The 23,677-nt window shown below is 42.5% G+C and overlaps 4 protein-coding genes across 10 annotated transcripts in view; 3 read left to right on the forward strand and 1 right to left on the reverse strand.

The window, feature by feature from the left end:
- The window catches only part of ift88 (intraflagellar transport 88 homolog), a 34,008-nt gene extending 15,753 nt beyond the window's left edge, over positions 1-18,255 (reverse strand). For 2 of the 5 annotated variants that reach the window (XM_077001810.1, XM_077001809.1), the window contains exon 1: positions 15,979-16,198. In XM_077001810.1, coding sequence (XP_076857925.1) covers positions 15,979-16,183 — 205 coding nt within the window. In that variant the 5' untranslated portion in view covers positions 16,184-16,198. Of the gene's footprint in view, positions 1-213; positions 531-924; positions 1,060-15,978; positions 16,199-18,096 lie in introns of those variants that run through there. The other 3 variants (XM_077001813.1, XM_077001811.1, XM_077001812.1) reach the window with 3 other exon arrangements.
- Positions 466-10,034, forward strand: cryl1 (crystallin, lambda 1). 2 transcript variants are annotated; one of them, XM_077001818.1, is made up of 8 exons: positions 466-637; positions 960-1,067; positions 1,469-1,595; positions 3,057-3,218; positions 4,027-4,221; positions 8,364-8,472; positions 9,360-9,521; positions 9,624-10,034. In XM_077001818.1, coding segments are annotated over exons 1-8 (906 nt in total). In that variant the 5' UTR covers positions 466-596; the 3' UTR covers positions 9,626-10,034. The 2 variants fall into 2 exon arrangements, with proteins under 2 accessions (XP_076857933.1, XP_076857932.1); XM_077001817.1 differs by having other exon boundaries at positions 467-637; positions 9,360-9,466.
- Positions 11,061-13,674, forward strand: gjb8 (gap junction protein beta 8). The gene is made up of 2 exons (XM_077001819.1): positions 11,061-11,209; positions 11,820-13,674. The coding sequence occupies exon 2, from the start codon at positions 11,844-11,846 to the stop codon at positions 12,639-12,641; it is 798 nt and encodes a 265-aa protein (XP_076857934.1). The 5' UTR covers positions 11,061-11,209; positions 11,820-11,843; the 3' UTR covers positions 12,642-13,674.
- gja3 (gap junction protein, alpha 3) lies at positions 13,890-21,797 on the forward strand. 2 transcript variants are annotated; one of them, XM_077001815.1, is made up of 3 exons: positions 13,890-16,217; positions 16,967-17,024; positions 18,000-21,797. In XM_077001815.1, the coding sequence occupies exon 3, from the start codon at positions 18,017-18,019 to the stop codon at positions 19,352-19,354; it is 1,338 nt and encodes a 445-aa protein (XP_076857930.1). In that variant the 5' UTR covers positions 13,890-16,217; positions 16,967-17,024; positions 18,000-18,016; the 3' UTR covers positions 19,355-21,797. The 2 variants fall into 2 exon arrangements, with proteins under 2 accessions (XP_076857930.1, XP_076857931.1); XM_077001816.1 differs by having other exon boundaries at positions 13,890-16,051.
- The last annotated feature ends 1,880 nt before the right edge of the window (positions 21,798-23,677 follow it).

A 23,677-nucleotide genomic window follows, 5' to 3' on the forward strand; every position in this document is an offset into this window, starting at 1 on the left:
GTAAGTTACCCAGTTAGAGAAATAGATTTTGAAACTTGCATAGCTAGTTAGCTAGCACTGCTGCTTTTAGCAGTAAACTCGAGACAGAAAGAAGTGGCAACCTTTTAGCTTGAAAGTAAAATAACATTTATAATAATATTACAACTGTTTTTAACAGGAGTTTTCTGTATTAAGTAGACAGATAGTTATGCTAGCTGAGCTAACGTTACCCACCCAGATAGCGACCATATAATCCCGAAGCTCTGTCGCCAATACGCCACCGTTGCTAGGATACAGAGTACGCGTTTTGCTTTACTTTAACAAGTTTATCTTTATCCTTACTAATTCACTTAACCTTCTGCAAAAAATGCAAAGGACGCTCTTTTAAACACTTGGCCTACAATTTCGGTGGGAAACGTTTCTGCATACGACAGCTCCGAGTGATTGTAAAGCGAGTGATATAATAGGAGTAAAGCGGAGCTCGTTTGGCACGTCCCGGCTCCCGTACGTGTGGGGCGCCCGCTGGTTTTGCGCATGACTGGTCACGGGCTGTTTCTGTAGCTGGCTGCAAAAGTCATTGAAAACAATTTTTTTAGTTTTGTTCTTAGCAACACATAATGGCTACATCTGAAAGGAAAGCAATTACAGTTGTAGGAAGGTGAGCATATTTATGTCATTGTATTAATCTAGATGCCCAGCTAACGTTGATTGTTCAAATATAATCTATCGGTTCGGGCTGCAAAGTTCATGTTCAGTACTTTGGTTGAAATGACCTTTGATATGTGTAGATATGTGTGATATTTCATAATTATTTCATTATTACCAGCACCTAGTCACTTAAAACCTGGGTTTCTTATTCACACCTTTGTCTGTGTTTGTCAGGTTTACCTGTTATTTTAGTTAGTCTTGTGAGATTTTTAGGGACAGGTTACATGTCTTAATTACCTCTGAGCAAACTCATACTGCTTCTTCTCGTTCAGTGGTCTGATCGGGCGCTCCTGGGCCATGTTGTTCCTGAGTGGAGGCTACCAGGTTAGAATATATGACAATCAGCCTGGACAAGCATCACGGGCCATCACGGAGATCAGGTAGGTGGGACACACAGCAATACCGGACACAGTGCTTTAAGTTTTGCCCGTCAGTTGGCAGTTAACAATTAAAAATGTCAGTCAACAGCTTGTTTACAAATGACCATTCATGTAGTAGGGGACAGTTAGTCGTCACGATGGGAGTATTCTCTGTTTAATTGAACCTTTTCTCCCAGTAGAGGGGGTGGCAGGACTTGTTTGTGTCAGTTGTCACGTGATTTATCCAGCAAGGTGCCTTACAGGTTTTACAGTAGCACTGCAGTGTAAGAAGCTGGACAGATGAAATGCAGAGTTAATTAGCATTGTTGTCATATTGGCAGATATTTAATGTAGCAATAATAACTTTTAACTATTTCTTATGACATTATAAATCATGAAGGAACGTGTCTGTATTTGATCAGGAAGCAAGTTGGGGAGCTTCAGGAGGCTCAAATGCTTCGAGGAAAGCTCAGCGCTTCAGAACAGCTGGCTCTTCTCACCAGTCATGATGACCTCTCACAAGCACTAGAGGGCGCATTTTTTGTTCAGGTATAGCGCTCAAAAACAGTTCCTACTGCTTGGGTTCTGAGACTCAGAAAATAAAAATAAAGAACGTACTTTAGTGCTTTAAGATAAATGTACTTTTCAAGATCCTAATTTTTTGAATGTGTGCTTTTACTTTGTCTATGATTCCTCTAATGTACTTCAGTACAAATGTTTCTATACTACCATTGTTGGAACAGTGGATCTAAGGGCATAGTGAAGAGCTGAGGTAAACCAGTACTGATGCTTATGTATGGCAGGACGTGGATATCCTGTAAGGAAGTAAATGGCACTGAGAGATCTGGATCAGTGGAGAGATCTGCCGGTGGAAAATATGTTTGCTTCCTGTATCGCTGTGTGAAGCCAGACACGGAAAGTGTTTGGTTTTATGACAAGATTACAAGATTGTCAAGATTACAAAAATATCCCATTTCAGTATCCATGTGAGATAGACTGCTGATCACAGAACATGATTAAATAGGATTCCATTAGGTTTCATTAGTATAGTGGTTATATAGATCCTTTAAATATATATATAACTTCATTGTTTGTTTATTTATATAATACTTTAATTAGTATAGTATTATTAGTATGCAGAACATAACAGCATAACAGCTCCTTACTGAGGAAAAGCAGTGAATCAAATAAATATGTTTATTAGCACACGTGGTTTGTGTCACACATGGTCTGTGTCACACGTGGTCTGTGTCGTTAAGTGTCTTTTGTGCTCTGTGATGAGCTTTGTCTTCACCTCCTTCCCTGAGGGTGAGGGTTAGGGTTAGGGTTAGGGTTGTGTTCACCTTCCTGGAGTCTTTGGGAGGCATAATGTAAAACAGTAATAAAAAAATGTAAAATTAATGTTGATTTGAGGGGTAAATTACAATGATCCACTGTTTTAATTAAATGGTTCAGTAGCTTACATCGTTAGTGGTGTGTTTTCCCTTTCTGGATTGTGTAGTCTGATAATTAACATTTAACTTTACAAGGATTTACAAGAGGTTTTTTTTAGTTTTGACCTTGTAACAGTACTTAGTAATGGGTTACTGGGAAAACAGTGTGCTATTGAAAGAACTCTGAATGAGGAAGGAATTATTGTCTCTGAGAATGTAGGGATGGAAATTCCACTGTGTCAGTTAACATGTTCACTTGTGTGATTTTGCAGGCTAATATTTAAAAAAATTGAATATATTATCAGAAATAACAAATAATGCTGGAAATCCCCACATTATCTTATAGCCCATGGTTTAATCATTTAATAATGTATGCTTAATTATACTGCTAACAATGTTATTAAAAGTGCATGGCTGTCCAGTGTTCTCCAAATATTAGACAAAATATTATAAAGCCTCACCACAAATTCACGTCTTTATCATTTACTACTTATATTAGTTTTTCTTTTTCTATTCATGTTACTTCATATAGAGATCTGGATGTCTCTCAGTCCTGGCCTGTGGGTTTGTTTGACAGGAGTGTGTGTATGAGGACCTGGAGGCCAAGCAGGCCGTCTTCCAGGCGGTGGAGGCTCATGTAGGGGAGGACGTGGTCCTCAGCAGCTCCACCTCCTGTCTGATGCCCAGCACCATCTTCTCCCTGCTTCAGAACCGCTCTCGTTGTGTCGTATCTCACCCGGTCAGTGCGACTCGTACATCTTTACCAGTCTGGGTCTCGTGTGGCGTAAACCCGACATCATTCCTCATCCCTTCAGATGTTTACCTCGTTTGGGATTAATATCAATCAATCAATCAAAGTTTATTTGTATAGCGCTTTTAACAACTCAAGTTGTCGCAAAGCAGCTTTACAGGGTTTACAAGGTTAACAATACTATGGGTCCAGAACCCTAATGAGCAAGCCAAAGGCGACAGTGGCGAGGAAAAACTCCCTATGATGGTGAGGAATAGGAAGAAACCTCGGGAGAACCAAGACTCAAAAGGGAACCACTCCTCCAATGGGCGGCCCGTTAACACACAAATACACAAGTTAATATCTAAAACATGCACGTAAAATATCTATTCCAATATGTCTTGATGAACTGCTCATCTGTAGGCATCTTGAAAGGAAACTATATGGAAAACAGAAGATTTTAACCAAGTCCAATTGAGGTATGGCCATGGAGGTCAGAGTTTGGACTTTGACTCTATTAATTGCCCCTTAGAATAGAAATGACTCTCCTGACAGAAGCAGGGAGATTTTTCTTTACCTCTGTCCACCGCACTGCCCTTCAGATCTTCTCAAAGTGAACGGTATGCTGGGTAAATGTTTAACCCACAATGCCAAACAGTAGAGCTACTTAAAACAAAGAGACCTTCAAAGCAGAAGAGGTAGGGGGAGACATCTGTAGTGCATGTAAACATCGTAGCAGATGCAACCGTCGCTTCCTTGAGGGGAGTTGTGTGGGAATATTGCGATGGATGTTCCCTGTCTCTGTACGACCACACAGGTAAACCCTCCGTACTACGTACGCCTGGTGGAGCTGGTTCCTCACCCTGAGACCCTCACTTCGGTTATGGACATGACCTTTGACCTGATGACTGAGGTGGGCCAGACACCTGTCCGCCTCAGGAAGGAGATCGATGGGTTTGCACTGAACCGCGTCCAGTATGCCATCATAGCAGAGAGCTGGAGACTAGTCAAAGTACGTACAACCTAAACACACATACGCACGCACACACACACACACACACACACACACACTACCAATGCGACTAACAATATAAAAACACATTTGTTTAACCCTTACTGCACATCTAAGAGTGCCAATTGCCTGTTCTGCCCCACTGCTGCCCCATTGCAACTGTGATGTTTAGTTATGTGAAACACAAAATGTCCACACATGACTGTACGAAAGGTGCTTTATAAATTAACTTTCCTTGTTCTACTTGTCATGGTTTGCGGGACAGACAGTGAGAAATAGTCCTGAAAGTAGTCTTGGGCTTGTGTTCACCAGGAAGATGGAGAGGGAGAGTCATACAATTGTAAAGACAGACTCTCTTGTGTTTGTGGCTGAGCACACAAGCGTATCAGCCTACACCGAGTGATGACAGATAACAAAGTGTCTTTTTCCTCTTTCTCTTGTGAAATCTGCCAAGCACTCTGCGTGTCTGTGCTTCTTGGGACGCTTTGTTCCTTGGCTGTGTTACACCTGTGTTTCAATGTATCAGGTGAACATTGTGAAGCAGTTAAATCCAACAGTTCCACTCCCTTGGGTTCTTTTCAAAGTCCATAGCAGAAAGGGAACCCCACCTCTCTGGCTACACCCTTAGCACAACACTGTTATCCAGACAAGGCCAATGCTTTGCAGAGTGATGGTTAAAATTATGAACATGTATAAGATGGGTAGAAATCTACATTATTTCAATCTAATGGAATTCTGCTGTGCTGAGTCTGAATGTCTGGGAGTGAGTAAAGCGGGCAGAGAAGGTTCTACAGTGCTAAAGTTTGCAATAGTGCCACAGGGGTTGTACTTCAGCACAATACACAGTACACACAAGAACCAGCACAATACACAGTACACACAAGAACCAGCACAATACACAGTATACACAAGAACCAGCACAATACACAGTACACACAAGAACCAGCACAATACACAGTACACACAAGAACCAGCACAATACACAGTATACACAAGAACCAGCGCAGTACACAATACACACAAGAACCAGCGCAGTACACAATACACACAAGAACCAGCGCAGTACACAATACACACAAGAACCAGCACAATACACTGTACACACAAGAACCATCGCAGTACACAGTACACACAAGTTCCAACACAATACACAATAAACACAAGAACCAGCGCAATACACAGTACAAACAAGAACCATCGCAGTACACAGTACACACAAGAACCATCGCAGTACACGGTACACACAAGTTCCAACACAATACACAATACACACAAGAACCAGCGCAATACACAGTACACACAAGAACCATCGCAGTACACAGTACACACAAGAACCAGCACAATACACACAAGAACCAGCGCAATACACAGTACACACAAGAACCAGCGCAATACACACAAGAACCAACGCGGTACACAATACACACAAGAACCAGCGCAATACACAATACACACAAGAACCAGCGCGGTACACAATACACACAAGAACCAGCGCAATACACACAAGAACCAGCGCAATACACAGTACACACAAGAACCAGCACAATACACACAAGAACCAACGCGGTACACAATACACACAAGAACCAGCGCAATACACAATACACACAAGAACCAACGCGGTACACAATACACACAAGAACCAGCGCAATACACAATACACACAAGAACCAGCGCGGTACACAATACACACAAGAACCAGCACAATACACAGTACACACAAGAACCAGCGCAATACACACAAGAACCAGCGACTCATAGAACTTTTATTGGACACACGAGTCCTCGGCATGCATGCGAGAGAGATATCAATAGTTTTTTTCTTTCTTTCACAAAACAGTATACATGATCTTAAATTTCACAAAATCACCTTTCAGAGCTAAAGCTGTTATCATTGTCCTTTTTTTGGGGAGGAAAGGTCTCAGGAGCTTTAAGACTTAAGACGTTCCCGTCATTGTTATTAGTCACTGTCAGTCAGGACTAGTTCAGCGAGCTATGAAGAAAAACAGCCTCAAACTGGAGCTACTGGCATTCATACACATGTGTTTCATCTATCCGGATATGCGCTGACTTTACTTCTGCAGCAAAGATGGTTTAATCTTTACTGGTAAAACTTGGTGGTGACATTTCTTCCGAGCGTGCTGCTCTTGTCTCCGGAGTTAGCTTCGTAGTCAAGGAAAATGCTTGTCCGTACTCCTCCAATACTATAATTTTAATGGAAATCGCAATTAGATGGAATCACAATCAGGTGGAATGCAAAGGTTTTTGTATGGTCTTTTACACCAAGCGGGGGAAAAGTGGTAGATTTTTTTTCCCTTTATTATAGATATTGCTATTCAGTAATTGGAAGCCTTGTCTGAACTGATAAACCTAAGATAATATGACACAATGAAACATGAGCATATGTCTGAATGCCAGTGGCTCCATTTAGAAGGTCAGATTTGGACCATTCAACCATTTAGAAGGTCCGATTTGGATTGAAGCCCCTTTCCGTGGACTCTTTCTTCTATTCCTCCAGTTACAGGAAGGATAACGTGTATTCTTGTGTTTATTTCTTAACATGTATGTTTGAGAATTTCTCTTAATCTTTTGTTGATTTTAAAATGCAGACCAAGCAGACTGAAATACATTTATGAGGTCTTCAGGTCCTTGTAAATCTGAACCCCCCAGCCTGGTCTGACACCCCCCAGCCTGGTCTTCTTCCTCTTCAGCTTTATAATAAGCTGGTTTTAGGACCTTCTCCCCATCGGGTGTGAGGTGGATTATGGGCTGTGCTGTGTGGGATACTTCAGTAGAAGACCAGTCGTACACCACATCTTCATACGCCACACTCTTCAGGCCCACACATTAATAACTCGGCAGCAGGCAAATACCCACACAAACTAGCCTCCATGAGCCACTCGTTATCTCAACAGATGCTGCCCTGCCTGTGCTGAGTTTGGCAGTAGCTTCTCCCACAGCCTTGAAGAGACATTTTATCTTTTGATTTTCACTCTGAAGGACCAGTAAAATGCAAAGTCAAGCAGAAATGATTTTGTAACAAAGACTATGTTAGACTACATCAGACTATATCACATGCTCTTCTAGATCTCACTGATGCTCATCACAATAGTGGCCAAAACCCATATGTTCTTCCAGTCATCTCTCAGTGGTGTGTCCAAACACCCGGGTCAAATAACGGTAGAAAAATGACATAGAAGTCCTGAGAAGTGGCAGATTCCTCTAAAGAGAAAACAAAAGCATGCATGAGCGTGCACACACACACACACACACACACACACACACACACACACACACACACACACACACACACACACTTGATTGGGAATGTGGAGGGACTGGTTCGGCCTGGTGAAGTGTGGCATTATTTTTTTGAAGTTTCGATCCCCCACACAGATTTGTAGTTTCATAACATTTTGTGTAAACGACCCTTAAGGTCACTTAATGTATAGTAGTTATTTACCATAAGTAATCCTCAGTGGCATCAGTGTGATGCCATTAAGTAAAAAATCTTAATCACACACACATTTTAGACACACAGTTGTGCTGTGGGTTCATGTCGGGCCGTTGAGAGCGAGCCAGTGGTGGAAAGTGGAGTGGCTGAGAACAGCGTGCCCGGCGTCCGGTGATTACCACACAGGAAAGGCCTCTGTTCACGACTCCACCACCAGGCCACCGTCCGCATAACAGACTCGTTGTTGCTCCCGGGGAAATGAACAAAGGTCCCCCTGTCCCCCTCCTCACCCCCCTGCCTGCCTTCCGACAGGTCTGCGTCCTGGCTTTGATTTCAGGCTGGTGAAGCAGTAGGTATCTGTAGCCTGAGGTAATGTGAGTGTGGAGTGGGCTCTGAGCTTGGCACTAACACCCCCCCCACCCCACCCCCCCACCGCCCTGTTCCCAGGGCACTGAATTGGATGATGAGGGGGAACCCAATACAGTGAGAGCTGATGTAGGGGCTCCTCTGCCCCTGTTTTCTACGCTGTGTATGGGATTGGTGTGAATCTGCCAGACAGAGAAGGAAACAGGATGCTCTAATTTTAGGATGTAATCCTGGATGAAGATGAGAATCCGCTAATCTTGGGCTCTACTGGACCATTCCTGTGTTTTATCTCCTGACTTAGTTCTTGTATCTGTTTCTTCAGGATGGCATCATCTCAGTGAAGGACATTGATTTAGTGATGTCAGAGGGGTTAGGCATGCGTTATGCTTTCCTTGGCCCTGTTGAGACCATGCATCTCAACGCACCCGAAGGCAAGTCACTCTTAAGCTCTTCACTGCAATCTCACCACGATCAAATTCTTTAAGTGTCCATGTGTTTGGAATGGTCAGTGAAGACTGGGGACACGACCCAGAAAAGCATCGGGAGTGTTTAGATTATCTTCAGAGTTAAAGGCGGTGTTTAAAGTCATATTTGCTCCTGTGCTGTGCTTTTCGAGTTAGGTTGCCCCCAGGCCAATGATGCACTCTGTCCTGTTGCAACACTAGACTGTTGTCATTACAGTGTTGCTCACATGGCTCTTATATGTCGAGAAGTGTCCGTGTGTGAAAGAGAAAGAGGCATAAAGTGTGTGTGTTATGGAGGCCTCGTGTCCGTGGTGAATTTCAGAAGGCTGTGTTACCCCCCCCCCCCCAACCCTCCATGCCTGCTCTACTGAAAGGCGTTATGAAAACGAAGCTCGTTTTGGATGCCTGCTAACGACTTCTGCCTTCTCTCCTGTTGCCCAATGTCAGCAGATACAGTTTTACCTGCGTGAGGTAAAAAAAAAAGAGAGAGAAAAAAGCATTCCATCCATGATTGGATGATTACTGTGATTACTGTAGCTGGAGGGGGTGTTCACTTGTGTTCTTCACTGGCTGCTGCTCACTGTGTCTGTGTGCCACTGCGTTCTGGAGCACAGCTACAGGCTGGGAAAAGAGACACTGAAGGCCTCTCTGCTGGACGTGACCTAGTCTAGGACTAAACTGTTGGAAAGTCCTTTTGGTCCAATTACGACTAGTCTTAATCTATTAAACTGGCCCTAAATGATTTACTTTGAAGAACAGGAGAGTTTTCTGGAATGTAAATCAGTGATGGTGATTGCGGTCAGTTATAACAGATCCATATCTGTTATATAACCAGTGATCCCTGTGTTCTCCAGGTCTTGAAGACTATCTCACACGCTACCGGACAGGCATGAGGAGAGTCCTGTCTAGTTTTGGGCCTGTTCCTGAGTTTGATGGAGAGGCGGCAGCTAGAATCAATAAAGTATGTGCGGTCTGGCCGTGTGTGCCTTTGGAGTCCCACAGTAAAATTCACAGATGTATGCGAATTATAGCCCTTTGTGAAAGCATGCGGTACAGTGTTATTTATTTATTTAAATGGGGACTGGGGTAAATGTTAACCTTCCATCTGCCCCACTTAGGAAATCTGTGAGCTCATCCCGAGTGACCAGGAGCACCTGACTGCCAGGAGACAGAGACGGGACCAGCTGTTGATGAAGCTGGCTAAGCTTAAGAAGTGATTACCCCGTGGCCCCGCTGCCCCGTGGCCCGGGCTGGAGGTCCATGGGGCAGCTCTGCTTTAGGAGACACCGGGCCCCTGTGTTCTCTGGAAGGGCCTCCTGACAGGATAACAAGATTTTCTGTTTTAAAAAATGAATTCACATTTATAGTGATTACATTTGTTTGATAGGTCCAGTGACCTTTGAATTATGCATGGAAACTATGGTGGTAAGACTTGAAGGATATTACAGTTTGATTAAATAAGTTCAGTTTGTTTACAGGTGCGGCATTATTGTAACTAAATTCCCAATTAAAGAGAGTCGGAAGATGAATCGTTTGGTACTATGTTGTTGTGCTCCATAGTCAGGTAGACTCATCTTAATGGAATGCCAAGGTAACAACCCTCTGTTATCTCGAGTTTACAGAGCTTACCTGTCACCAACATTTTATTCAACTGTCAGTTCGGGCACGGACTGTCCTCTCACAAAATCCCCATCACCATGTTCCGCATGTCAAAACAAATTATAATCAGATGTATGTATGAATCAGACTATGTTTGGTCATAGATTTGTCTATATCAATTTTATTACAATAATATTATAATATAAATTTGTGGCTTGTGTAATATTGATACAATTCTATATAATGGAATATAGTATTGTATTTTAGTTATCTTATAGTATTTTTATTGTTGCGTTTTATACCAATTCCTTCGGTCTCGATTTCCCTTCCTAGCTCGTTTTGTGTACTCAAGCAGATATAGCACGACAACATACGATTTAAATCGATTCAAAGCAGAGTATTCTTCACATTCCACCAAACATATTTCAGTGAATGGCAATTGGCAATTTCGCGAAAATGACACAGCCGATTACTATCGTTATTCACTACACGCAAAAAAAAAAAAAATTAATCTCGGCAATGGCCTAGCCCTAGACCTTTTCCCTGAATTTCTTGAAACCTGTTGTCCAAATAGCATATTGCGTGTTTAAGGCATTCTTAACGTTTTAGCTACAAATGTTGTTATGCATTAATACACAAACTGGATTTAACATACGGAAAAATTACTGGAAATTAGCTTTAAAATCCATGGACCTAAATACGTCACAAAAGGAAAAAAAAACCCTATCTATATTTGACAAGACTACCATAATATGCACCTTTGATGTGGTGTTTGCTTTATGTAATAGGCTATTCAAAGATGTGGCTCTAGTGAATGCATCGGTATTGAGGCAATTTTTTAAGCTGTCAACTACTCTTGTGTCTAATGAGTATAAAATGTGAAGATGAAAAAAATGGTATTCAGTCCACACCTATTTATCCTGAACCGCCCAATGATCCTCCTGAACACGCCCCGATGTCAGGTGCAAACTCCGAAGACTCATTAAATCAGCCCAGACCCCTCCACCTCAAGCCATTTTATCCATGGAGAAAAGTCAGACGTAGGCTACAATTTACATTTTAATTCATGATATACGACCTGAAAGTCGTGCATGAGCCCTGTAAGGTAAGCTGGGATTGTTGAAACATCTTGCGATGTTTTTTTTCCCATTTATTTCCGACTTTGTAAAGTCAAGTCAGTTTAGCCGGTTTTACTGCTGTCAAGGTTGTAGAAATGGTTTTAGCATGTCAGCGTCATCCTTTTGTTTTTGTGTGATAATCAGCAATTTGCCTTTTATATGTAGTAGAATATTTCATTTAACAATTTGTATCTTGTATGGCTAAACGACCTTACGGAGTTTTGAAAAATAATTTGTTTATGTTAAAAACAATTGTTTTATGTCTAACACTGTGTTAATAAAACGTTTGGCTAAAACTAGGCGCACATTTAAAGATTTTTATTCGTTTTAGAATTCTGTAAAATAATATCTAGTGTATTATACTTACACATACAAAATACTGTGCAATAATGTAACTAAAAAGAGAGAATTAAGGTTTTAAAATAGATATCTATAGTAAGTATATGTCACAAAAAAAATCTGATTGGTTTGACAAGTTTCCAGAAACGTAGAATGAGTCACATAGCCTACTTTATGTTCAAGTGTGATGGATGTCAGTCACCGCCTACTTTCTTTTTATTTCTTTTCTTCTTTCATTCTTTTTTGTTTAACGTGTAGGTGCTTTGATCGGCAGTAAGTGCAATGAGTTGGGGAGCCCTCTATGCCCAGCTGGGTGGAGTAAACAAGCACTCCACCAGCCTGGGGAAGATCTGGCTCTCCGTCCTCTTCATCTTCCGCATCACCATCCTGGTTCTTGCTGCCGAGAGCGTTTGGGGGGATGAGCAGTCCGACTTCACCTGCAACACGCAGCAGCCGGGCTGCAAAAACGTCTGCTACGACCACTTCTTCCCGGTCTCGCACATCCGCCTGTGGTGTCTCCAGCTCATCTTCGTCTCGACGCCGGCTCTTCTGGTGGCCATGCATGTCTCGTACCGCAAGCGGGGTGTGAAGAAGGACCTCTTTGCAAATGCGGATCACAAACCCAATGACGACGACCTGGAGAGTCTGAAGAAAAGACGCCTGCCCATCACCGGCCCGCTGTGGTGGACATACACCTGCAGCCTCTTCTTCCGACTCATCTTCGAAGGCGGCTTCATGTATGCCCTCTACTACATCTACAGTGGCTTCCAGATGCCACGTCTCGTCAAGTGTGAGCAGTGGCCCTGTCCTAATAAAGTCGACTGCTTCATCTCCAGACCAACGGAGAAGACGATTTTTACTATTTTCATGGTGGCGTCCTCCGCCATCTGCATAGTGCTCAACGTGGCGGAGTTGGCCTACTTGATCATTAAGGCGTTGATGAGATGCTTGGACAGAGCCAAAACGAGGCAGACGTACTCTTACTCAGATCACACCTCTAGGGACAAAGCTTTCGTGCAGAACACAAGGAATGAGAAGCTTCTGTCATCACCTTCTGATTCCTCTAACAAGTCTGTGTAAGAGAGGGTGCAATCCCTCAACAAGGAGCACAGAGCATATTTACATTCTGTTATTGAATACGAAAGAAAATGAATGCATAATTGATACCAAAGTAGTATTCCTGTCCAGTTTTTGGTCATTATAAAAATGTGCCTTTTTTCCTTGTCCATTCAGGGCAGTCATGGTCTGGTGGTAGGGAACTGGTCTTGTGACCGGAGGGTCGTGGGTTCGATTCCCAGACCTGAGGCCATGAGTGAGGTGCCCTTAAGCAAGGCACCTAACCCCAACTGCTCCCTGGGCGTCGGGCTAGGGCTGCCCACCGCTCTGGACATGTGTGATCCACAGCCCCCTAGTAATCATTAGTGTGTGTGCACAGATGTGTAAGAAGCGGTGAACAAATTTCGATTGCGGTGAAAAATCACAATTGACAAAATATGGCACATTAATTATCAATGTAGTCTCACGGTTCGAGATGCATCCAATTGCACAGCCGGAGAGCCACCTGCAGTTTTAGACCTGCAGTTCTAGACGTGCTGTAGTTTTAGACATGCGCCACCTAGCGGCTCGGAATGTAGCTAACGACAGCCAACTGCAGTTCTAGACCAGCAGTTCCAATGCATGCCGTAGGCTCAGGGGCTTGTATATTGTAATAATCCATTGTATAAAGAGTTTATTTGTTAAATATGCCCATTGATTCTCAATTGTTTTAGCCAAATCTCTAACATTTGACAAGTTTTAAACGATAATGTACACCACATTTTGTATTTAAATAGAAGTAGTACACCTCATTTTCCCTGTTCTTTTAGGAAGTTTTGATTAATTTTGTCATTTACACACACAGCTTGTCTCCTGAAGATATTTTATTTTTAATTAACCTACTGGATTACTGGCATAGGCTATTTTGTATTAAATCAGCAAAAATTGCATAATGTCCGGATGCTTTCAGCGAGTAAGCATACGTTTCCAGAATGTTAGGAGTGATTTATTTTACTTGTATACCTTCATTGGCATGCAACTAGCAAATATTATGTGATATTAGGGTTTTTCGCTCACACGCCACACATCCGATTTCTCACGCCGAAAAAAAATCTAGTTTATTTACCTCTATATATATATATATATATATATATATATATATATATATATATATATATATATATATATATATATATGATTCAATGAGTTACCAGTTCGCTCTGGCGCAAACACTGGCGATCGATCGATCGCTATATAATACCTTAATTTTTGTCCATTTTACGTTCGCCACCCCCCCCCCCCCCCCCCCCCGCAACAACTTACGTTCGCAGGACTAGCATTTCTCTCAAAGTCGAAGTAGCTATAAAGTAGCCATAAAGGTAGCCAGAACTAACGAACTAAGACACACTAACGCTAGCCAGATTCATCCTTCATGACATAAACATTGCGATAACACAAAAATGACCTTCAGACCGATCATATTTACATTTACATTTATGGCATTTAGCAGACTAAATATATGTATATCCTATATTAATATGCTCAATTGTATCAATATTCAGAACATAGTCTGGGTTCTTATGGGTTAATAATGATGGGGAAATGCTACTTTAACTTGCTTACTACTTTTAGTATTAATAGTAGCGTAGTAAGTGCTAATTTCCTTCCTTTAAGTTGTTTCAAATTTAATCAAAGCTACTAAATAGCCTAAAGGTAGCCAGAACTAATGAACTAAGACACACTAACGCTAGCCAGATTCATCACATAAACATTCATGACATAAACATTACGATAACCCAAAAATGACCTTCAGACATTATCATATATCTGTCATATAACGTCTAGAACTGCAGGTCTAAAACTGCGGTTGGCTCTCCGGGTGTGCTATTGGATGATGTAGGATTTCGGGCAAAAAGGACCGATTGCGACACCTAGTGGTTTACGAATGCAGTTGACATTGACCCCTGTTGGCTTTGGTCGTGAACGTAATGTAATTGAGCAGTCCAATTTGGGGGTAACTGACTAACTTGGCTTTTAGATTGTCATTATTAGAAAGCCGAGGTAGTGAGGATTGTAAATTGAGGACTGCAAGGCTACCTTACGATGTTTTTGTCACTCCTGTCGGCGTTTCAAATATGTAAGGGATTTCACATACCTAGCGTTTAAACGTCTTTTAATTAACGTCTTAATAACACTTTTAAAACAAATGTTATATTTTTGTTGAGTATGAAATAGATTATAGGCTATATGTTAATCCACTTAATTCTGTCTGTTCGTTTCAAGGACATTATGGACCCATTCCAACTCACACAAAGAGATTTGTAAACGGACTATATGAGGTGGGGAAACAGGGCTAGTGTTCATCTGTCAATCTCTCGCGATACTTCCAACTCCCTGTGCTACTGATGAAGAAATATTTATCGGTGTATTGTTCTAACGAAGCCAATTTAGTGTCCCAAATGTTCCACTTTCTATTTTTTTGTGGTGGTTCTGGTACCGACCTCTGGCTATTTATCACTCAGTTTACAAATGCCTTTGTTATATGTTGTGAAACTTACCATTTCGTAATGTGCTCACGTGCTGTAAATGTCTTTTGAACGTATGTGCTCCGGAGTTTATGCCACAATCAGAAAATGACCCCCCGACAGCGAAACTACCTGTAAACAGGTGTTGGCACTTTGACCAAGAGGGAATGTGATTCAGAGCTTTGCACTCTTTTCTTTTTCTCTGCTGAATGTTTGGAGAACGTTATCTGTCAAAATAGCTAGAATTTTGTACACTACATTTTTATTAGGCTGACAAACCTAAGTTTGAGCCACAATCGCACATTTTTTAATGCTTCTGTAATACTTTAATAAATTCCTTACACATTAGCTGTGTGGTTATTGTCATTTTAGATTCTTATAAACTTATAGTTGAGTACTCCCCTCGAAAACCGAAGGGGGGCGGTGGGTTCCTGTGCTATTTTTGGGGGAATGGCTCCCTTTCGACATTCGCCTGGAAACTTTATTGTAATTACAATACAATTGTACAATACAAGCGCTACATGTTTGATATAGGGGCCACCTGGTAAATGGACATTAAACTATCAGTGAAACGCACTGTACAACAATTCGACTGTCAGTTTTGGAACCTAGATCACCCTGTCCTAAACTTATCGTACCTTAAAATAAAACTGAAATTTCCAGGCCCACATACGGCATTTGTGCGATTTTGCCAACATGCTGTGCATGTGCGATGAGTTGTCGTGGGTGTGGTGTGCGCATGCGCGCGGTAATGACAGTCTACATTCACTCACGGTTGAGATGGCCGGTAACGGGAGACAGCTGCCTTTCGCCAAGCCGCGTCTCCACGGCCAGTTCGCAATGAAAAACTAACTTACCTTGTAAATGTTCGGTTTCTGGTGCACGTGTGAAGAAGTTTGTGCATGAATACTTTGGCTTCAAAAGAGTTTGGTAAGCAGACGCAGCTGGCAGGTTTTGAGGAGTGGGGGTAGAGGGGGGTGCTGTTTTGAGAGGTCTGTATCCAGCGCGTGTCCTTATGCTATCCAACGCACTCAAATTATGGCACCAGTGGCCTCTGGACATTATAAATATCTGTGTTGGGCATCGCCAGTCTAAGGTATGCTTTAAGCTAGGTTTACACCAGTATCATCTTAAACCATTTCACTGTGTGGTTAACCAATGTCTGACAGCTCTTGTTGGTAGGACTGCATTTTTATCACTTCAGTCTCGTAAGGACACTGTTATATAAAACTACATTTTCAGAAAGGTTTCAAACACAAATTATTAGATCAGTAAGTGATGGGTCATCAGCACAGTTCCAAAAGGGAATCTGGCACCGACCCTAGTGTCAGTCTGCCCGTCATTGCTCTGGAACTTTTTGACAGGATTTTCTCTGTACACATGAAACAGAAATAGCCTATTGGTTATCAATTAAGTCAAATAAAATCAAACGTTGTGTTACTAATAGACTTTGTGGAAGTGAACTGAAAGAGGTTTACCAAATGAAATGTTTAACTGCTATCTTACAGACATCTTTCAACAGAAGTATTGCCGACAGCACTGTAATGACAAATGCGCATTTACTCTGTCGTGCGCATATAAGGAATTATAAACGGCCAATACATTAAAGACATGTGGAATTGTAAACTACCGACACATTACAGACATGTATTATATTGTCATATGTTCAAAATGTATAGACATGAAATATAAAGTGAGGGTAGCGATATATCCCAGAATATATTTTACATCACTGTTTGTGCAGATGAAATGGAAGCTATACTATAACTAGTAATGTCTATATTTGACCAGTTTATCAGATTATAAACACTACTCTTTAAATATATGCTTCAAATGGTTTTTCAGGTGTCACAAAAACAACCTTTGTCGATGGATTTGCCACTTTCATTGCAAGAACGTTTCGGTAAGTAACATTTCTCTTTAGTAATTACCAGTTGTATGTTGTTAATTGTGTTGCATTTGGCTTTACTTTTGTTATGTATTGATTAATGATGTCGGTTCTGTTCCTTATACATTGTGTTTTGTAGCATGTTCAAAATCTTAACACTCCAGTTATACTGTTGTTGTAATTTTATATAGCCTACTACATTATACAACAGTGTAATGTTGTATAATGTAGTATATTACACGTGAAAAGACTTGCAGTGTGAGGGCTAAACTATTACTGATATTACAGTAAATAGGCATTGGACAGTGATGTGTTAAAACAAGGCCAGATGAGGATAATGTTCACTTACCCGTTAAAACTATAAGATGATAGTGTAATCATAGTGTAGATGATTTCCATGTAATTCATTACAGACGAAAACAGTGTCTGTAATGAACGTTTATTGAGTATCATGATCTAAATGATTCTTCACTAAATGAGCATAGCTGGGCTGCATTAGTAAGTTCTGGGAACGACGGTTGATGTTTTTGAACATTATAATGTTGATCTCAGCACATACCTGACATCCAGTGATGCGGAGAGGTGAGAGAGAACGAGACTGTATGACCTAGCATGGTGATGTAGAGTGTGTGTGTGTGTGTGTGTGTGTGTGTGTGTGAGAGAGTGTGGTGATATAGAGTATGTATGTATGTATGTGTGTGTGTGTGTGTTTGTGTGTGTGTGTGAGTGTGGTGATGTAAAGTATGTATGTATGTGTGTGTGAGAGTATGGTGATGTAGAGCATGTATGAGTGTGTATGATGTATGAGAGATAAAGAGAGTAAGATAAAGAGAGTGAGAGACAGTGTGGTTAGATCAGCGAGGCCCAGACCCATATGGGCCAGTTAGATGGCTAAACATAAAGTGTAATATAAAAAATATAAATATAAAGAATTTTATATATAAATTACAGCAGTAGCTTGACCACAAGTCTCTTCTCATTTCTCCTCAGGCAGGAAGTCCTGAAGAATGGGCGACTGGAGCTTCCTCGGACGTCTTTTGGAGAACGCACAGGAGCACTCGACAGTGATCGGCAAGGTCTGGCTCACCGTGCTCTTCATCTTCAGGATCCTGGTGTTGGGGGCGGCGGCCGAGGAGGTGTGGGGGGATGAGCAGTCAGACTTCACCTGCAACACGCAGCAGCCCGGCTGTGAGAACGTGTGCTACGACCGGGCCTTCCCCATCTCACACGTGCGCCTCTGGGTGCTGCAGATCATCTTTGTGTCCACGCCCACACTCATCTACCTGGGCCACGTCCTGCACATCGTCCGCATGGAAGAGAAGCGGAAAGACAGGGAGGCGGAGCTGAACCTGGCCGGCAAACTCCGGGAGGAGTCCGAGCTCCCCTTTAGGAGCGGAGGGGGTGGCGACGGGAAGAAGGACAAGCCACCAATCAGAGACGAGCACGGCAAAATCTGCATCAAGGGTGCCTTGCTGCGCACCTACGTGTTCAACATAATTTTCAAGACTGTGTTTGAGGTGGGGTTCATCCTGGGTCAGTATTTCCTCTATGGCTTTCGGATGAAGGCGCTGTATAAGTGCTCCCGATGGCCGTGCCCCAACGTTGTGGACTGTTTCATCTCCAGGCCTACAGAAAAGACCATATTCATCATATTTATGCTAGTGGTGGCTTGCGTGTCTCTTTTGCTGAATTTGTTAGAGATCTATCACCTTGGGTGGAAAACGCTCAAACAGGGCATGGTCAACAAATACATCCCTGAATATGAGTCTATACCCCATTCTGACGCCATGGCGACAGAGCCCATAAGCACCGCCCCGAGAACTGCCTCTCCCACCCACAGCCACCCTCCCGACTACAGCGAGGTAATGACGGGCAGGGAGGCCTTCCTGCAGACCGGCCAGGTAATGACGGGCAGGGAGGCCTTCCTGCAGAACGGCCAGGCCGCCCCCACGCTGGTCCATCAGCTGGGTACCCTGCACTCGCCTTTCTACATCAGCACCAACACACACAGACTGGCAGCCCAGCAGAACCGGGCCAACCAGGCCACAGAGCAACAGACTCTGGACATGAAGGCCAGTGCCAGCCCTCCCTCCCCTTACTCTTCCTCCTCCTCCTCCTCTTCTGCTGATAGTGAGCGGCGGTCCAGAGACGCCGGCCTGCCAGCCAACATTCCCAGCTCAAGTGGCAGCAGCCAGAGTGCTGAGAGGAGGGAGTGGCAGGAGGGCCACGTCACCACCACCGTGGAGCTGCACCAGCCGCCCAGCGCGGCCGGTGACCCGCGACGGCTGAGTAGGGTCAGCAAAGCTAGTGGAGTAAGAGTGAAACCCAACGATCTGGCTGTCTAGACACATTCACAGCTCACGTTTTACACTTAAACAAATTGCATTGGAGGGAATGAGGAGCAGGTTGTTGGATGTTATCTTGTAATCTCTATTTAAAATAAATATGTAAGACCTTTGACAGCTCTGTAGTTGGTGAGTTGTAGTGTTGAGGCACAGCACTTGAATGGTGTGTGGTGTTATGTGTTAGCTGAGTGGATGGATAACAGAAACCTTATTCAGGTCACATGCATGTTAAGTGCTTCAGTGTGTCCTTTTTTACAATATGACTTGCCTGTACTTTGCACGTGAAAGGAGATATATTCAAGTAACGTAGTTATGGGGCAAACACTGTCAAAACCTCTGCGAACCTCCTGGTGGCATTAATGTCTTAATGAGGTTTATGTTTATATGTCTCACACATGATACATACATACACACACACACACACATTATATATATATATACACTGTATTATACATGTATTATTGTGTATTTATTGATAATACAGTATATAATTTTTTTTTCCTTAAGTTATTCTGTTTTTGCAATCTTGCATTGTCATTGTTGCTTTTGGCAAAAGACCAGGATGTGATGTATAATTAGAGCCTCAAACAGATGAATATGACAAGGCAGTTGAGCTGTTGTTGTGTACATGCTTGCTAGAGTGTCAGTGAAGTTAACAATGACTTTTATTTCATACATGCAGTACTAGTCCATCAGATGAAAGACATCAGACATCAAACTGTGAATTACTGTAGCACTGTGATACTGGGATCTAACAATACATTTTTTTCTCTTTATCATCAATACGAAGATGGTAGGTGTCATCATATTGTCATTCAACTGTACTTTTCAGCTATATTTTACTCACATACCGGAGCTACAAGTCATTTAATTACAGTTTCTCATTTTGAACTACTCAGCTGCTGCAAACAGGCAAGTACTGCCTGTCATGACTATTGTGAAATTTCTACTGGTTTTATTTCTAAACAGTTCAGCTTAAATTAATACTACATTGCTTTACTGGAATCAGTTGTTAATTGGCAATATAATCACAATAGCATCTAATGCATCAAAGAAGGCAGTCAGGTGTAATCCATCTGTCTGTCCAGTAGATTACACCTGAGACCTTCACCATTACTGACTGCTACAGCTGTTAGAAGCTCAGTTCTCTGACACAAATCCAGCTCAGGTAGACCACCCTTAGAAACCATACCAAGTCTTTGCCAAATAACCCCACGCCCTTAATAATGTGAATGAACCCACCGCCTGTGGGGTGGGCCCATTGTGCTTGGGACAGTGTGTGGAGACCCTGGTGCTTGGGACAGTGTGTGGGGCCCATGGTGCTTGAGACAGCATGTTGGGCCCATGGTGCTTGGGACAGTGTGTGGTGCCCATGGTGCTTGAGACTGTGTGGGGCCCACAGTGCTGGGGACAGCATTGCTATACAATCTGTAGATGTGTGTTGTTTATTTTTTGCTGTTTCATGTGTTGTAATTTTTTTTCTTATTGTTTACATTTTAGTAAATAATTAACATTTTGCACTTCTAGATAAAGTGTGCATTTCACATGTGTAGGAAAGAGGATGCTAAGACCTAGGCAAAAACAAACACTTACCCAACCACCAAACCAAGATCACCATATTTTTATGGTAATAATGGAAATAATAGATTATTTCTAATTATTGATGATTATTTATAATGGAAATAATTGATTATAAATTATACATTTATTAATAATTTGTCCCTTGAAATGTTGTTGAAACTATATATTTATTAATAGTTTGTCCCTTGAAATTTTCAAATTAGTAAAGGAGTAGAAGCTTGAGGGAAAAACTAGAACAAAAACGAAAACAAAAGAGAAATCATCATAAATAACCCTGCCTCCCTAAAATACACAACCAGAAAATCACAACCAACAACCAAACAATTCCTGGATAGGTCAAACTCTAGAGACCTCATACACTGCAGTGTGTGTGTATGTGTTATTCTTAAGTTATGGTAATAAACAAGGGCTAGTGATAAAGACATTATTATGGAATCAGATATGATTTCTTAAGACAATTTTTAACTGTACAGAAATGGGCCTCCCACACTGTGAAGTTAGGGTTGTTAACCTAATAGGAAAACAACACGAATGGACAGTAAAAGAATTAGCTTTGAAATATTTTTTTCTTATTTTTTTCTATTAGTTACCAACTAATTGGCATTCAGATCTGTAAATAATGTACCATGGCTGTACAGCAGTTGATCTCTGGAACTACTGATTTATTCATGCAGAACAAGAGCATGTTGACCAATGAGGTAAAAATCATTTACATATCAGGGGTGGGTTTCCCGAAAGGTTCTTAACGCTAAGTACTTCTTAACCTCGTACGTTTCATACGAGGTTACGAAGTACTTAGCGCTACGAACGTTTCGGGAAACCCACCCCAGATCAGTGGCCTAATGAATACTGTCTCAAGAGAAGTGCCTTATGTAAGAACATGTTGATATTCATTTACCTGAATTTTTTACAAAACTGTTGCCAAATAAAGACTTTGTACCATAATGTGGAGTTGATTGGTTTAAACAGGTTTAAATCTGGGACTAAATGACAGCAGGACTGCAGGACACCCACGATCTGTACAGACCCCTCGAACACCACCATCCCCCCATCACACTTGCAATACCACCACCCCATCAACACCACCAAACACCATCACACCCCAACACCACCCCCAAAACGCCCCACCTCCTGTTCACAATGTGCTCTTCATTGTAATATAAAACCAGACATGAAACAAAACATTTGAGTGCATTTTACAAGAAGAACGCATTTTAGAAGAACGCATACATTTACTGACTAACCTTTAACCTTATCAGTCCCTGAGCCAATATTCACCTGCTGATGTGAGGAGACTGGTGAAAGGGCAGTAGAGCCTCTCATGGCCACGCCTCTCCTGCCCACGTCTCTCGTGGCCACGCCTCTCCTGCCCACATCTCTCGTGGCCACGCCTCTCCTGCCCACGTCTCTCGTGGCCACGCCTCTCATGGCCACGCCTCTCCTGCCCACGTCTCTCATGGCCACGCCTCTCCTGCCCACGTCTCTCGTGGCCACGCCTCTCCTGCCCACGCTGCAGCAAACCTTTAGAGCATTAGGGTCACATGGAAAAACATGTCAGAAACAGGGGGTTTAAAACCACCCCAGAATATCAGTGATGGCTCAGTAGAGCCATAGATGAGTCATAGATGATAAATCAGGATGACACCCTGAGTACTACCTGCTTCACTGCTCTATGAGTTATAAATGCTAACGGTAACAATCTAAGTAGGTGAAAACATCTTTACTGTTTTGATCTATTTCACACTGCGTGTGAAGATGAGATGAGCTCTGTCATGTAGGACCATTGGGACACTGGCCTGGTCTGTGAGGGGTGAGGGGTCGTGGGCTGATAGGCCCTAATGCACACGTAAGACAGGAATGTGTCCCAGGAGTGTTCACAAGAGACATGGACGTGTGGACCGGAGTCAAGGTGGCTCTCTCCTGCACCCAGGGTTGACATGACAACACCCTGTCATCATCTACTTCAAGAGCATAACGAGGGTGGTGTTGGGAGTGTGGTGGGGGGATGGTGGTGTTGGGAGTGTGGTGGGGGATGGTGTAATGAAATCTTGTATTTACAATTTGTTGGCTATGGAGGACATATGCAGTGGGTGGGACAAGAAAAAAACTTAACCTCACATGGTCAAATAACTTTTTGTAACTAATAAAGTGTTTTTGGACAGTTACAACAATGTCAAATTCAAACATATTTATCAATGTAATTGTGTTTATTTAAACACTGCATTAAGTTTGTGTTTTTGGGGGTGAGACCATCTAAAAGACTTAAACATGGCACGTCAACATGACTAACAGTCTTAGCCAAGTTTTAATATGGTCTGTGTCTGGCCACGACAAGTACTGTGTTATTTTAGGAGTGAGGGATTAGGAGAACAATGTCCATATCAAACAGGCAGATCTTCCTGTCCTAGTGACACAATGTTTGCTTTCCTGACCACCAGCCATCAAAGCTTGAACTCCCAACATTTCACACAGCAAAGAATGACAACAGACATGAAAGACGAAGCTAAAGGACCAAGGACAAGGGAGAACTCATCACCAGCAACGAGGACACTCAGAACAGGGCGGCAGGAAACACAGAGGGAGGGAGGAGGCCCAGAGTCCTGAACAGATGACGACAGGAAGTGGGTGTTGGATCCAGTGACTAGAGTGTGTCATGAGGCAGCCTGTCGGACTGTAGTGGGTTCCAGTGTTAGCTGTGAATGCTAGTGTAGATGTGGTGCACACATGCTCCGACCCAGAGAG

The sequence above is a fragment of the Brachyhypopomus gauderio genome, chromosome 4 (assembly GCF_052324685.1).
Source record: "Brachyhypopomus gauderio isolate BG-103 chromosome 4, BGAUD_0.2, whole genome shotgun sequence".
In the NCBI taxonomy this organism is placed as follows: Eukaryota; Metazoa; Chordata; class Actinopteri; order Gymnotiformes; family Hypopomidae; genus Brachyhypopomus; species Brachyhypopomus gauderio.

Coding starts and splice junctions, on each gene's coding strand:
- gjb8 (XM_077001819.1), top strand. CDS start 11,844: ATGAGTTGGGGAGCCCTCTATGCCCAGCTGGGTGGAGTAAACAAGCAC.
- gja3 (XM_077001815.1), top strand. CDS start 18,017: ATGGGCGACTGGAGCTTCCTCGGACGTCTTTTGGAGAACGCACAGGAG.
- cryl1 (XM_077001817.1), top strand. CDS start 597: ATGGCTACATCTGAAAGGAAAGCAATTACAGTTGTAGGAAG. Junction 1,068..1,468: donor CGGGCCATCACGGAGATCAG/GTAGGTGGGACA, acceptor GTATTTGATCAG/GAAGCAAGTTGGGGAGCTTC. Junction 8,473..9,359: donor GCATCTCAACGCACCCGAAG/GCAAGTCACTCT, acceptor TGTGTTCTCCAG/GTCTTGAAGACTATCTCACA.